Source organism: Microcebus murinus, chromosome 1, assembly GCF_040939455.1.
Source record: "Microcebus murinus isolate Inina chromosome 1, M.murinus_Inina_mat1.0, whole genome shotgun sequence".
In the NCBI taxonomy this organism is placed as follows: Eukaryota; Metazoa; Chordata; class Mammalia; order Primates; family Cheirogaleidae; genus Microcebus; species Microcebus murinus.
In genome coordinates this window covers 121,375,411-121,388,187 of record NC_134104.1, presented here as the reverse complement: position 1 = coordinate 121,388,187, position 12,777 = coordinate 121,375,411, and the positions used below count along the sequence as shown (strand labels likewise).

Genomic DNA, 12,777 nt, shown 5'->3' with positions numbered 1-12,777 from the left:
CCAGAGGACCACTTGATATTCAAGAGTGGAAGAGCAACTGGAATGGGAAGTGCCTTCTTTCTTACCCTGAGATATTGGAAAATATTATTGAGGGATTAATGAGATGTGGTTCATAAGACCATTATTTTATTGTATAACCCTATATTACTATATTAAAGACAGAAACAGGAGTTTGCAGGGTTTTGCCGTGAAGGAATGTGTGGACTCATTGTTTCACTTATTAGAGGCTGTTATCATGGGAGAGCTCTCAAATCTCCGGTAGGGATGTTTTCTAGGAAGGCTTCCCAGTATCTCAAAATCTGTGAGCATCCCTGTGTCTTGAAAGACAAGACAAGGCAAATATGGCCCACAGGATGGGAGCCAGAGACAATGAGTGCACTTTGCCCAGAGATGCGCCCTGGTGGTTATAAACAACCTGCTTTATTAGAGATGGGCTTCCTGCTCTCTCCTGTCCGTCTACCTTTAAGTCCAGCATAACTAATCAAAAAAATATTGAGTCACTGTACCTCTTTTGTTTTAACTTTGTTAATTGACAACTACCTCTTAAAACTTAGAAGTTAGTCCCTGAAAGACTGTGTACCTGTTTGTTCACCTAGACAGATTAGAAGCCACTTGAGAGGACTTTTGACCTCAAGCCACTACCTGTATCCCTTAGCAGCTGCATTCCCTGATATGCAAATGTGTTACCCTGACAACTGGTAATTGATGTCTGTGATTATAAAAACCTGTATGAATCTAACCATATTGCTGGCATTTATGGAGATACGCCAGTCCCCTAGGAACTTCCCGCTGTGTTATATCTGATCTTTATATGTATAAAACTATAAGCTATACTTTAGTCTCCGTATTCTTTTATTTCTCTCTGTTGCCTGTAAGCAACATTTACAGGTTATTAACTAATAAAAGAATGAAGGTCACAGGTTCTGTCCTCTGAATGATATACATGGACTTTGATACTGGTCCTCCATGTTTGAATAATCCATTTCTCCCTGTTTTGGGAGGGTGATGATTGTAATGAATTATTGTAGTTATAACTACCTGACCTTCAATACAGACATGCATCTTGGTAAATTGCTAATTTTCTGCATATCTAATCTAGAAAAAAGTTTCATATTTTGAGGTAAGGTAAAATTTACTTTATTAGCTATTAATATATTTTTATATCTAAATGCTTTCTCTTAACCTTTGGTGCTTGCCTTTTTGCTTCTTTGTAGTTGAAAGAACATATTATACAGGCTGAACAAAGTTACAGTTCTGCACTAGAAGGAATGAAGATGGAAATCTCCCAGCTAACTCGGGAGTTACATCAGCGAGATATTACTATTGCTTCTGCCAAAGGTTCTTCCTCAGACATGGAAAAGCGACTCAAAGCAGAGATGCAAAAGTCAGAAGAAAAAGCAGTAGAGCATAAGGTGGTGAAGCCTGAGTAAATACTCTTTTTACTGAAGTTTGTTTTTGAAGATGGAATTAATTAAAGATATAATTTCTATAATATTTAACTCGGTAAATTTTTCATAGGCACTGGTTTGAGCTAAGGGTATGCTGGTTAGCAGGCAGTCTAATGTGGATTGTTGGGGAGGTGAGAGTGGATACAGACAAGGAAAGTGCCTGTGCCAGGGGTGTGTGGTGAGAGGCTAGGGGGCACCCAAGCAGCCCGGGTTTAGACCACTGACTACAGAGGTTTCCCAGAGGTCATGGTAGCTAAGTTAGGAGCTAAGGACTGAATAGGAATGAGCTAGGTGAGGGGGAGAAAAACGTGTTTCATACAAAGGAAGAGTATGCACAGAGGCCTCAAAGGGAGAGTGGGACATGCTTGCCATGGTTGAAAATGGGTGGGATGAGTGGAAAAGATGAGACTAGAAACCAAGGACTAGCTCCTAAAGGGCCCTGTCATCTGGGTGAAGGAGTTCTAGTTTGATCTTGAGATCAGTAGGGAATGGCCTTAAGCAGTATAGGGTCTTGATGGTCCTTGAATGGACACTAAACAAGGAGGTCAAGAGACCACCCAGATGCTGTCACAGCAGTAAGATGAGGGCCCAAGCAGTAGGCAACGGAGGGAGAGGGAAGTGGATGAATTCTGGAGATGTGTGGCTGGTGAAATTGACTGGGCTTTGTATTTGATTGGCAGGGAGGGTGAGATAGGCAGAGCTGAGGAGAGATGTCACTTTAGGATCCAAGTGTGGGCAACTGATGGAAAGTCATGAAATACGGAGCAAGTTTGGGGGAAGTTGATGAGCTTGTGTGAAAGATATGCAGAGTAGGGAAGCTGGTGGAGGGGATTGGTTTGCCACATTTGGTTGGAGATAAAGGCTGTACTTTTATGTGGAAATATCTAATGGTCAATTCCACAGAAGGCCTGGATTTCAAGATTAAAATCAGGGTTAGGCATTTAGCTGTGGGAGTCCTTGCGTGAAGGTGGCATTTGAAACTTTCTTAGAGATTATGATGAGAAAGCATAAAGGATAAAGAGCAGTGACTCAAACTAAATTTAGATTACTTCTCATTTAGGGTAAAAAAGATGTTGGAATGAAGCTAAAAAAAGTATCAGTGAGGAAGGAAACCAGATAGTGTTTGCCAAGCCAAGGAAGGCAGGAATCTTTTTAGGTGGGAATGGTCCGGCAGAAAGGCTAAGGACAATGAGAACTGAAAATAAGTTGTTATTTTGTGAAAGAAGCGCAGTTCCATGTGATGCTGGAGGTGTTGCCGCCCAACCAGGTTCATTTGCCTGCTGTCCAAGAGGAAGCCAATGCACTGAGACAGTTGAATTTGCAGCAGAGGAAGAGTTTAATCCTCACAGTGCTAAGTGGGGAGACGGGAGAAATTTCTCAAATCCACCTCCTGGAGAATTTGGGAGACGGGTTTTAAAGACAGTTTGGCACAGGCAGTCGAATCTGTTAAATGGCTGGGTTCGAGGTGGAACCATGAGGTTGTAGAAATCGTCTTTGCTGACCAGTCTCTTGGGTGGGGGCCACAAGACAAATTGAGCCAGTTCCTCTGTATGGGCCACTGGTCTGGGTGGGTCAACTGTTCCACTGGAATGTGGGACCTGGAAGATATCTCAGAAACTACCGCTAGGTTTCAAAAAGGTGATGTTATTTATGGAGAAAGCTAAGAATCTTTGTGACCAGCAGCTGTGTGGCTACAGAGTAGCATTTATAGAGAAGCAAACAGGAGGACAGTGGCTAATTGTTATTATTATTTTTAGCTAGGCCTGTGCCTTATTTTTAGCTAGGCCCTTACCACAGTTCTCTCCTTGCAGCCCTTTATCAATTTGTAAAGGCAGTTTCAGAGACAGAAGCCAAATGAGAGAAGGCTAACCCAGGAGAGTGGTTTGGTATTTACCAGTAAACTGAAGCTTTGCTGCTTCACCTGATTCATCATCCTAGGATATTTTAATCATGTGCGTTCTCAAGTTCACCTTGAGAACACCTTTAAAAAAATCTTCTTAGATAATACATATTTATTATATATATGTATGTTGTATATGAATGAAGAATGTAACTTAGTCTAATGAAAATTACATGTGGAAAAATTTTGTAAGATGCATTTGATTTATTTTTTTCTGCTTTTTCCTTTTCAGGAAATTGTGGATCAGCTAGAGTCACTCAGGTTAGAAAACAAACGTCTTTCTGAAGTGGTGATGAAGTTGGAATTGGGTTTACATGAGGTACATGAATAGAAACTCAAGTTTTCTACTATTCAAGCCTTTTAAAAAATCACTTTGTAAATATTGATATTTTAAAGAGACAGTTAAGGTCAAACTAGTAGAATGATCCTCTTGTAGAAATTTTCTCAAATAGAATGAAGTCAAAACAATGATGAGCGTGAGTAAAATGGAACTTTCCACTCCAGCAGTAGGAAGATTTTTTTTAATATAATATTATGTATGTGATAAAATATATGTACAGTCTGTGTTCTTAGTGGGAAATTTATATATATAAAGGCCTTAGCAGGCTGCACGCAGTGGCTCATGCCTGTAATCCTAGCACTCTGGAAGGCTGAGGTGGGAGGATCACTTGAGGTCAGGAGCTCAAGACCAGACTGAGCAAGAGCAAGATCCCATCTCTACTAAAAATAGAAAAAATTAGCAAGGCATGGTGGTGCACACCTATAGACCTAGCTACTTGGGAGACTGAGGCAGGATTGCTTGAGCCCAGGAATCTGAGGTTGCAGTGAGCTATGACGATGCCACTGTACTCTAGCTGGAGTGACAGAGCAAGACTCTGTCTCAAATAAATAAATGAATGAATGAATGAATGCCTTAGCATAGTGCCTGGCACTTAATAAATATGGAGTAAATGCTAGATGCTGGTATTATTATTATTGTAATTATTATGTTCAAAATATCTTTTTATTCTAAAGTATATTTTAACTAATTTAGTTTTAATTATGTTTCTATAAAATACTCATTTAATTAAATATTTTAGAATATTTTATGTGTAAAGAATTTTAGTAGGTGCTATAATGACCAGGGGGACGAATAAGATAGGATTCTTGCTTTTAAGAGATTAATAGTGAGGATAAGAAATGTGTACAGTGCTAGGCACAGTGGCATGTGCCTGTAACCCTAGAGACTCAGGAGGCTGAGAAAGGAGGGTTACTTGAACCCAGGAATTTGAAACCAGCTTGGGCAACACAATGAGGCCCCATCTTGAAAAGAAAAAAAGAAATACATATAAGCTTCTATGACACCAAGAGAGAACATGATTAGCCAACAGTGAGTTGTAAACAATATAGATGCTCTTTTAACTATTTTGTTAAAAAATTCTCATAATTGGCTAACTGACTCATTTTTTTCCCCTCCATGGAGGTCAAATGTTAAAAGATTATATAAATGCTTTATTTCTGCATTTCCAGAGAGTATATTCCTCCAGTAAGATGCTGCCTATTTGCTCCCAAGTAGTTCTAATTCCGCAATTCTAGATTGTGGAGGCTGGGGTGAAAGAACATGCAAAAAGCTAGATGAATACTTTACTTTAACTAGAAAAATGGGGGACAATTTTTATATCTTTTAGAAAGGTAAGATTCTCTAAGCATGAAGCCATAAAGGATTTTGCAACATAAAAATGTAAAATTTCTGGATGGTAAAAGACTGAGGTCTTAAAAAAAGACTGAGGTTTTAAAAAAGACTAATAGGGAGAAAACAATCTATAAACAGAAAAAGTTTAATATAAAAATTAATATATAAAGATTTCCCACAAAGATAATAAGGAAAGATAATCCGTTAGAAAAGTGGGCAAAGGACATAAATAGATAATTCATAGAATTAATGCACTTATCCAGTAAACAAAGCTGTTCAACCTTCATAATATTCAAAACAATATAAATAGATTTTTTTTACTAATTGGCTTGATAATGACTTTTAAAAACTAATATATAGCAGTGTTAGCAAGGATGTAGAGAAACAGGCTCTCTCATGCACTGGAACTGATAAGGCCTTTCTAGAGGACAATTTAGCAGTATCCATCAAACATGTAAATGCATATAGTTTCTAAACTCCTGTGTCATGTGTATTTCTGCTTTTGATAGTCATTGCTAAATTGTTCTTCAGAATGATCTTACCAGTTTACATTCCCAATGAACCTATGCTATAGGAGCACATGTGCAGAAATTATCATTGCAGTGCTATTTGCAATATCCAAAATTTTGAAATAAGCTAAATGTTTATTTAAATGGTTAATTTGTGACTCTCTATACTATGAAATATTATGCTGTCATTTAAGATGGCAGATGAAAACATTTATCTAATCTTATTCTCTTTCCAGACTCTTCTAAAACTATAATGAAGGGATTGTTTTATTTTTTTAAAGCACAAACTTACAAGGATGGGAAAAATAGGCGAGGAGATAATAGCTAAATGTTTTGTAAGGGGGAAGATGGGCGATGAAAGAGTGGGTGAGTGGATGAGTGGCTAGGTGGATGGATAGATGAGTGGGTGGATGAATGGATGGGTGGATGGATGGTAGACAACTTTATATGCCCTGATAAAGCCAATACTGAACAGTGGAGAAATATCCAAGAACTAGCCTGATTTATACCTGAGATTCCTCAAAAGGCTCAGGATTCAGCAATACTTAATTGATAGACTCTTATGTAGTGATTACTTGTCCATATTTAAGAGTTGAGAACTTTCAGGGGAGCGTAAGCCAGACTATGGCCAGAGATTTTGTTCAGTTTAATTTCTCCTGAAATCTCCATCTAATAGTGGTAATAGTGTTCTTTCTTTACACAGCTTGTTGGGTGCTTGCTACTCAATGTTTAATATTCCCTTTCAAATTTATTTATCTGTAATTGTTAGTAAAATAATAACATTGAGAAATTGTTAAGAGGTACCTGACAAAGGCAAACATTATCTTTTTTAAAAAGTATGTTTGATAACATCAGACATCAAACTGGCTAGTGAAAATCCTGTGAGCAGTTCTTACTTCCCTTGGTTTTGAAGTTACACACAGTGTGAACATGTTGTACATATTAAGAATAATTATTAGAAAGTTCCCCTTTGCATTTTATCACCTAGAAAGGTGGAGTTACTTTTACACATGAATATTTGGGTTAAATATCTATTTTAACACATTATCTAATTATCTTAATAATGAAAGCAACAGCTGTAATAAATTATTTCTCATATTTTAAAAACTGACAGTAGTTTGTTTAACTCATCTGTCCTGCAAATGTTTGTCTCGGAAATTTTATCAATTTTATTAGTGTTGGCATTGATAACTTTTTGGAAGATTTTGTAACTCATTGAATAGATAGTTCACAGGTATATTTTAAAGATTATGTTTTTGTTAGGAAAATTATATTTGTCAGACCATTCTTTACCACCTTACTTTCAGAAATTGTTTTACAGAAAAGACCAGGCTTAACATCATATTAAACTCCAGAGAAGATTACCATAACTTTGTAGAATGCTAATTAAAATATTTTGTCATTAGGAAAAAAGTCTCCCTAATGAAAAAAATGAAAACACTGGTAGTATATTACCAGGAAACACTTAGAATTGAAAAGCAATAGAGTTTAGCACAAAACTAAGACTAGATCAGGGTAGTAATTCCCACCATATACTTGAATCCTGCTTTAACCTGTCCACATTTGCATATAAGAAAACTCTTGGACCTGGCATGGCGGTTTATGCCTGAAATTCTGGCACTTTGGGAGGCTGATACAGGAGGGTCACTTGAGCTCAGGAGTTTGAAATTGCAATGGGCTCTGATCACATGCCGAGCAGCAGAGTTGAGACCCTGTCCTTCCCACCCCCCCAAAAAAAAGAATACTCTTAAGTTATAACAGAAGAACCATGGCTGCTATTTTCTCTCTTTCTGATTCTCATTTATAGCTTTCCTCCATCCTAGTTCCAGTCTTCTTCCAGCTCCATGAATATTCTTGGCACATTAGGAAGCCCACTGTGCTTCTAACTTTCCACTACTGTTAGAGTGAAAGTAAGAGACAGGGCTGAGACCAGATGCAGGGGCTTGCAGAGTGTGTGCAGATGTTAAAATAAACAACTGTCAGACAGGAGCTAACTGAGCTGCTGGGCTAGGAGCCGGATACAGGCACTTGCAGAGTAGGTACAGATGTTAAAGTCTAACCCAGGGCCAGAGGGGGCTAATAATACAGACAAAAACTGGCTTTAACTTGCTTATCAGCTCCTCTAAGTCACCTTACATAAACTTTGGCTAATTACAATATCATTTGCATTGAGGTTTTAAAATTTCTCCACCCTTGAAATCACCACGACAGTTCCAAATAACTATTAATATATAAAGTAGAAAAATGAGTGGAAACCCAGTTCTAGGAGTTACCACCCAAACTCTTAATAAAAACCAACCCCTTAGCCTTGAATATTCTTCCCTTCAATTAATGAGACTTCACAAGAACAAAATCCCTTCCTTTCTGGACAGCAGCTCTTTTTGAGCCTGCCACTATCTCTCTAGAGCAAATTCTCTCATTTTCATTTTCAATAAAAGCTGCTTACTTTTGGCTTACATAGTGCATCCTAAACTTCTTTTCTTCCCATGATCACCAAAAACCGGAAAAAACCTCTGCTCAGAAGATGGTACTTTCTTCATGGCAACCGTGACTGGACACGTGTAAGCTTTGGCTTGACTGTCATATTGTACTTTGAGGTAGACACATTCTTGTGTCTCACCGCTTTTATAGTCTCTCAGTGAGTTACAGATACATAATCTTGCTCCATCTGGCTGACTGTGGCTCCCCTGGCCGGGGTGACAAATTCAGTCAGATTCAGTAGCCAGAAGCTAGGTGACACTAACTTAGAGAACTGGGAGGGGATTTCCCCGTGCCATGCAGGAGCCCAAATACTCTCTAAGCCATGGCAATTCCATGCCTAGCCTCTACTGCTAGACTTCATTCTTATTTCTCTCTATACTACTGCTCTATGTTTGGGGACAAGACGCTTGCAACTTAATATGCCACCTTGCAAGGCAGCAATACCCTAATGCCACTTGCCCTTTTAATGTTAGCCAGTCTCCCCTTGTTTGCTGTGCTTATGCTAGATTCTTGTGGAAGAATTATAAGGATAGACAGAGTGACCCAAGAGAAGGAAAACTTAGACTCTGGTCTTGCCTGATCAGACACTTGATTAAATGCCACAAACCTGAAAAAACCTTCACTTGGAGGATGTTAGCACTACCATTTAACTCTAAGACACAGAACACTTTTTCTCTGTTAGTCTTAGGAGGACTAAAATCTTCACTTTTTCCAAAATAAAGCCATAGATTAACTAGTTACAACTTAAAAAAAAAAGGAATTTTTCAACCCACAGTATCACAGATCACAAATATTCTTGTACAAATTAATGATTTGAGTATTCTTTTTTATTAGGCAAAAGAGATTTCACTAGCAGACCTCCAGGAGAATTATATTGAGGCATTAAATAAATTAGTGTCTGAAAATCAACAACTACAGAAAGATTTGATGACTACCAAATCTCAGCTAGAGATTTCTGTTCAGATGTGCAAACAACAAAATAACAGGATCTTTAAACCAACACACAGCAGAACAACTGAATTCAAGAATACAGACTTCAAGTAAAATTTCTTAAAAGTTTATTTAAAATGTGTATTGATGCAATATACTTTTTGTTTCTTTGAGAATAATTTCTGACAGAAATTAAATCTTCATCAAAGGGATTCTATGTTTAATTCTGAAGCACAGTGTGCACAATCAGTAAAGCTACAAACAGATTAAGAAATGGGGGAGAGGAGGTTGTATGGCATTTTCATTGAAGCTTTAGTTTTATACACTCTGGATGTCGGTATTAACATCTGTATTCCCCTGCGCCTTTTCATGCTGCCTCCCACCTCCTCAACCCTGCTTGCCCCATAAGAAATAGAATTTATTTTTTTTAAGGTTCCTTTGTATTTTTTTGTCAATTAATTGTAGGCTGTTACCTATAAGAAGTAAGCATTCAATGAAAAGCCGCCAGGCTTCAGCTCGTACTATATGCCTTACATGTTTTCCTATCAAAGGCCTCTGAACACCCTCACCCCCACCATTCAGTGAGGTTAGGTGCCTTCTCATGTGCATAGTACCATCCCTGTCCCAGCTCCGACCATACTACGTAATGCTGGCAGCTTGCCGTCTTCCTAAAGTATTAATAAATGTGTGAGGGCAGGGGCCTGAATGAATGGAAGAACACCTGGTCTTAGTGGGCTGCTCATTTTGTAAATTACAGCCTTATGCCTTAGCTTGTTTATTTTTAAGTGAACTTCCTACAACATTTCTTTTGGAAAGAGACAAGTTGCTACAATTTTTTATTTGTTTTGTTTTCTAATTTACTATCCAGGCCAACCCATGGCCAGCACAGAAATGATGGAATAAAGACTGAGCACTACAAAACTGGTCTTCATTCTCCCAGAGGACAAGCGTCGGATAGTATAGACCCTGTGTCCAGGGTCCTAAGTCCCCTGAGTCCTCATATCAGCCTTGGCAGCTCCACCAACTCTTTGCCTTCCTACTTTCTGTGTAAAACTCACTCCTTGCCTTCAGTGGTAGATACAAATGAAGCCAATTTTTCTGACACTGTGTCTGAGAGTATGAATGACCAAGAAGAATTTATGTCTTCGGTATGGAAACTTTCTGATCTTACTAGTTTATTAGTTATTTTAGTTCAATTTTATTTTTTATTTTAAGGGTGAAGAAGGTTGATTTTTTTTTTTTCTTACTGGTTCCCTATCCTAAGTACCATTTACTATTCTTATGTATTTCTGTCATATGGTTTTGTTTGTAAAGGCACATTTGGCCAAGAATTTCAGAATACATCCTAGTTCTGAAATATAAGTTATAGATATTCATTATTTTAACCCTAATTGGGAATTCCCTTCCTGCCTTTTTCAGAGAGGCTCAGTTTTCCACTGGAATGGTTGGTTCGAGAAGTATCTCTGGAAGCCAAGATGGTGCTGAGGCATAGACAGTGAAGGGGGAAAAGAGGAGCTGTTGGGCAGGGGAAAGGGGTGGGCCGAGGTGGGGGAAGGCAGGACCTCTGACATGTGCAGAGCATGGCTTGGGGACCACAGACGGTGGTCCTGGTGGCAGAGGCTGCCTTTGACGCTTTGCTAGCCCCTTGTTCCTTCCACTGCTGTGCAGACTGCACTGTTTTTCATTGCCTATCACCAGCTATGGTCATATACCTGGGAAAGTTCATAAGTCCCCACTTATATGTAATTCTGAAATCCAAAGAAGCCCTGAAAGCTAACCTTTTCCTAAGTTTAGCAGCAAAACTTTTTGGCACCAAAACCTTCCCTGACCTGAGCTGATACAATAATATGTATGGACTTTATTTGTCCCACTTATTGTGAGTATCCATGTGTTTTGCTTCAGAAATGTCAATGTGTTTGATTATGGGATGTTATCTCAGATTGCAGTAGGGTGATACAGTTGTTCCTCATTATTCACAGATTCTGTATTTGTGAGTTCTCCTGCTCCCTAAACTTTATTCATAACTCCCAAATGGATACTCGTGGCACTTCTACAGTCATTTGTGGACATGTGCAGAGAGGCAAAATGTCTGAGTCACTGACTTGCACATTCCCAGCCAAGGTGGAGCCAGATGGCGCTCTGCCTTCTCTTCTTAGTGTTCATACAGGGGTGACCAGAGGACAGAGATGGTAGGAGCAGCCCAGTGTAGTGCAAGCAGCTCAGCTCTGGGCCAGCTGGACAGGGTTTTAATCCCAACCCTGGCATCAGTTAGTAGGGTGGCTTCGGGAGAGTCATTATCACTTATGAACCTCATGTCTGTTTTATAAAATAAAGAATACAGAATCTATCAGAACTATCCTTAGGATTTAGCATTATAATCTATATGAAGGGAGTGTGTGTGTGTGTGTGTGTGTGTGTGTGTGTGTGTGTGTGTGTGTGTGTTGTATGTGTGTATTTCCCCTGGGGGCCAACCATTCCATATTTGCTAATTTGGTGTTCAGGGTGACTTTGTAGAACACAACTACTGTGGATGCAGATTGACTGCATATGGCATATGTCCTATATTACCTTTCTAAAATCAGAATTCTGAAACATCACTGGCCCCAAGGGTTTCAGATAAGAGACTATGGACTAGAATTCTGGAGAAGAGAAAATATTGATTTTAGCTGGCATCTAATTTATATTTGGCAAATTTTCGGTACTTTAAAATGAAAGTGACATATTCAGGTTTTTAAAATGAGTTTGAAATAATAGGCATTAACTATACTCTGTTCTGGGGTATAGAAGGATATATAAGTCTAAATTGAGATATTCTTCAGACTAATACCTAATATATTTATATGACACTTTACATTGATATAACTTGGGTCAGGAAAGGAGAGATCTGTGTTTATTTTTGCAGAACTTACTGATCTTTTTATTTTACTGCTCTTGTCATTAGGATGAAAATAAAAAATACATTTTCAAGGAGAAAAAAAACCATCTGTTAATATTGCTAGCTAGAAAATATCATGAACAGTGTGTCTTAGAAATACAATATTCTACTTTACCTATACATGTCAACATTTGTTTCTCTTCTAGTGTTCCTTGCCTGTGTCTCCCCTCGGTTCAATTGCTACCAGATTTTTGGAAGAGGAGGAGCTGAGGTCTCATCATATTCTGGAGCGCCTGGATGCTCATATTGAAGAACTAAAAAGAGAGAGTGAAAAGACAGTGAGACAATTCACAGCCCTAAAGTAGCCCTTAAAAAAATCACAAACTTGGAAATGAAAATAAACACGGAAGAGTTACTATCCTTTGAAGTAGCAGCTCTTAAAAATGTGAGCATACAAAATTACAAAGAGGATACATGCTAAAGCAGTGGTGAAGAAATCTGAAAAATTGATACTTCCTCAGACATTTTCACTGCACTGGCTTGTTTGAAGGACTTCTTCCAGCAATAATTTGTGGGAATAAACCATTTCGATAGACTTTTTTCTCATATGAATATTTATCATCATAAGGTTATACTTTATGTTGCTGACTTAAATGTGAATAACTGTGTGCTAATAAAATAAAGATTTAATGATGCACATTGAAAATAAAGTAACTGCAAGAGCTTAACTTTAAGAGACGTGTATAGTAGCAGCATGATTTTAAGGGTCAAACTGATCTGGGTCGATAGACTGGTTTTGCCCCTTACTAGCCAATTAAGCTGGTTATTTACTCAGCCGGTAGCCACTTGCTAGCCAGTGGGGCTGGTGACGTGTAAACTCGCGCTGGCAGTGGATGAAGGGGGCTGTGCTGAAGAACCTTGGCAAGGAGCACTCTCTTGCTCAAAACTCAAATGGAAGAGAG

The 12,777-nt window shown here is 38.5% G+C and overlaps 1 protein-coding gene across 5 annotated transcripts in view; it reads left to right on the top strand.

Moving 5' to 3' along the window:
- The window catches only part of CEP63 (centrosomal protein 63), a 61,716-nt gene extending 49,167 nt beyond the window's left edge, over nt 1-12,549 (top strand). For 3 of the 5 annotated variants that reach the window (XM_012787783.3, XM_012787782.3, XM_012787784.3), the window contains exons 11-15: nt 1,215-1,412; nt 3,581-3,667; nt 8,845-9,050; nt 9,809-10,088; nt 12,022-12,549. In XM_012787783.3, the coding sequence (XP_012643237.1) occupies nt 1,215-1,412; nt 3,581-3,667; nt 8,845-9,050; nt 9,809-10,088; nt 12,022-12,180 (930 nt within the window). In that variant the 3' untranslated portion in view covers nt 12,181-12,549. The remainder of the gene's footprint in view (nt 1-1,214; nt 1,413-3,580; nt 3,668-8,844; nt 9,051-9,808; nt 10,089-12,021) is intronic. The other 2 variants (XM_012787785.3, XM_012787786.3) reach the window with 2 other exon arrangements.
- Nucleotides 12,550-12,777: the final 228 nt, after the last annotated feature.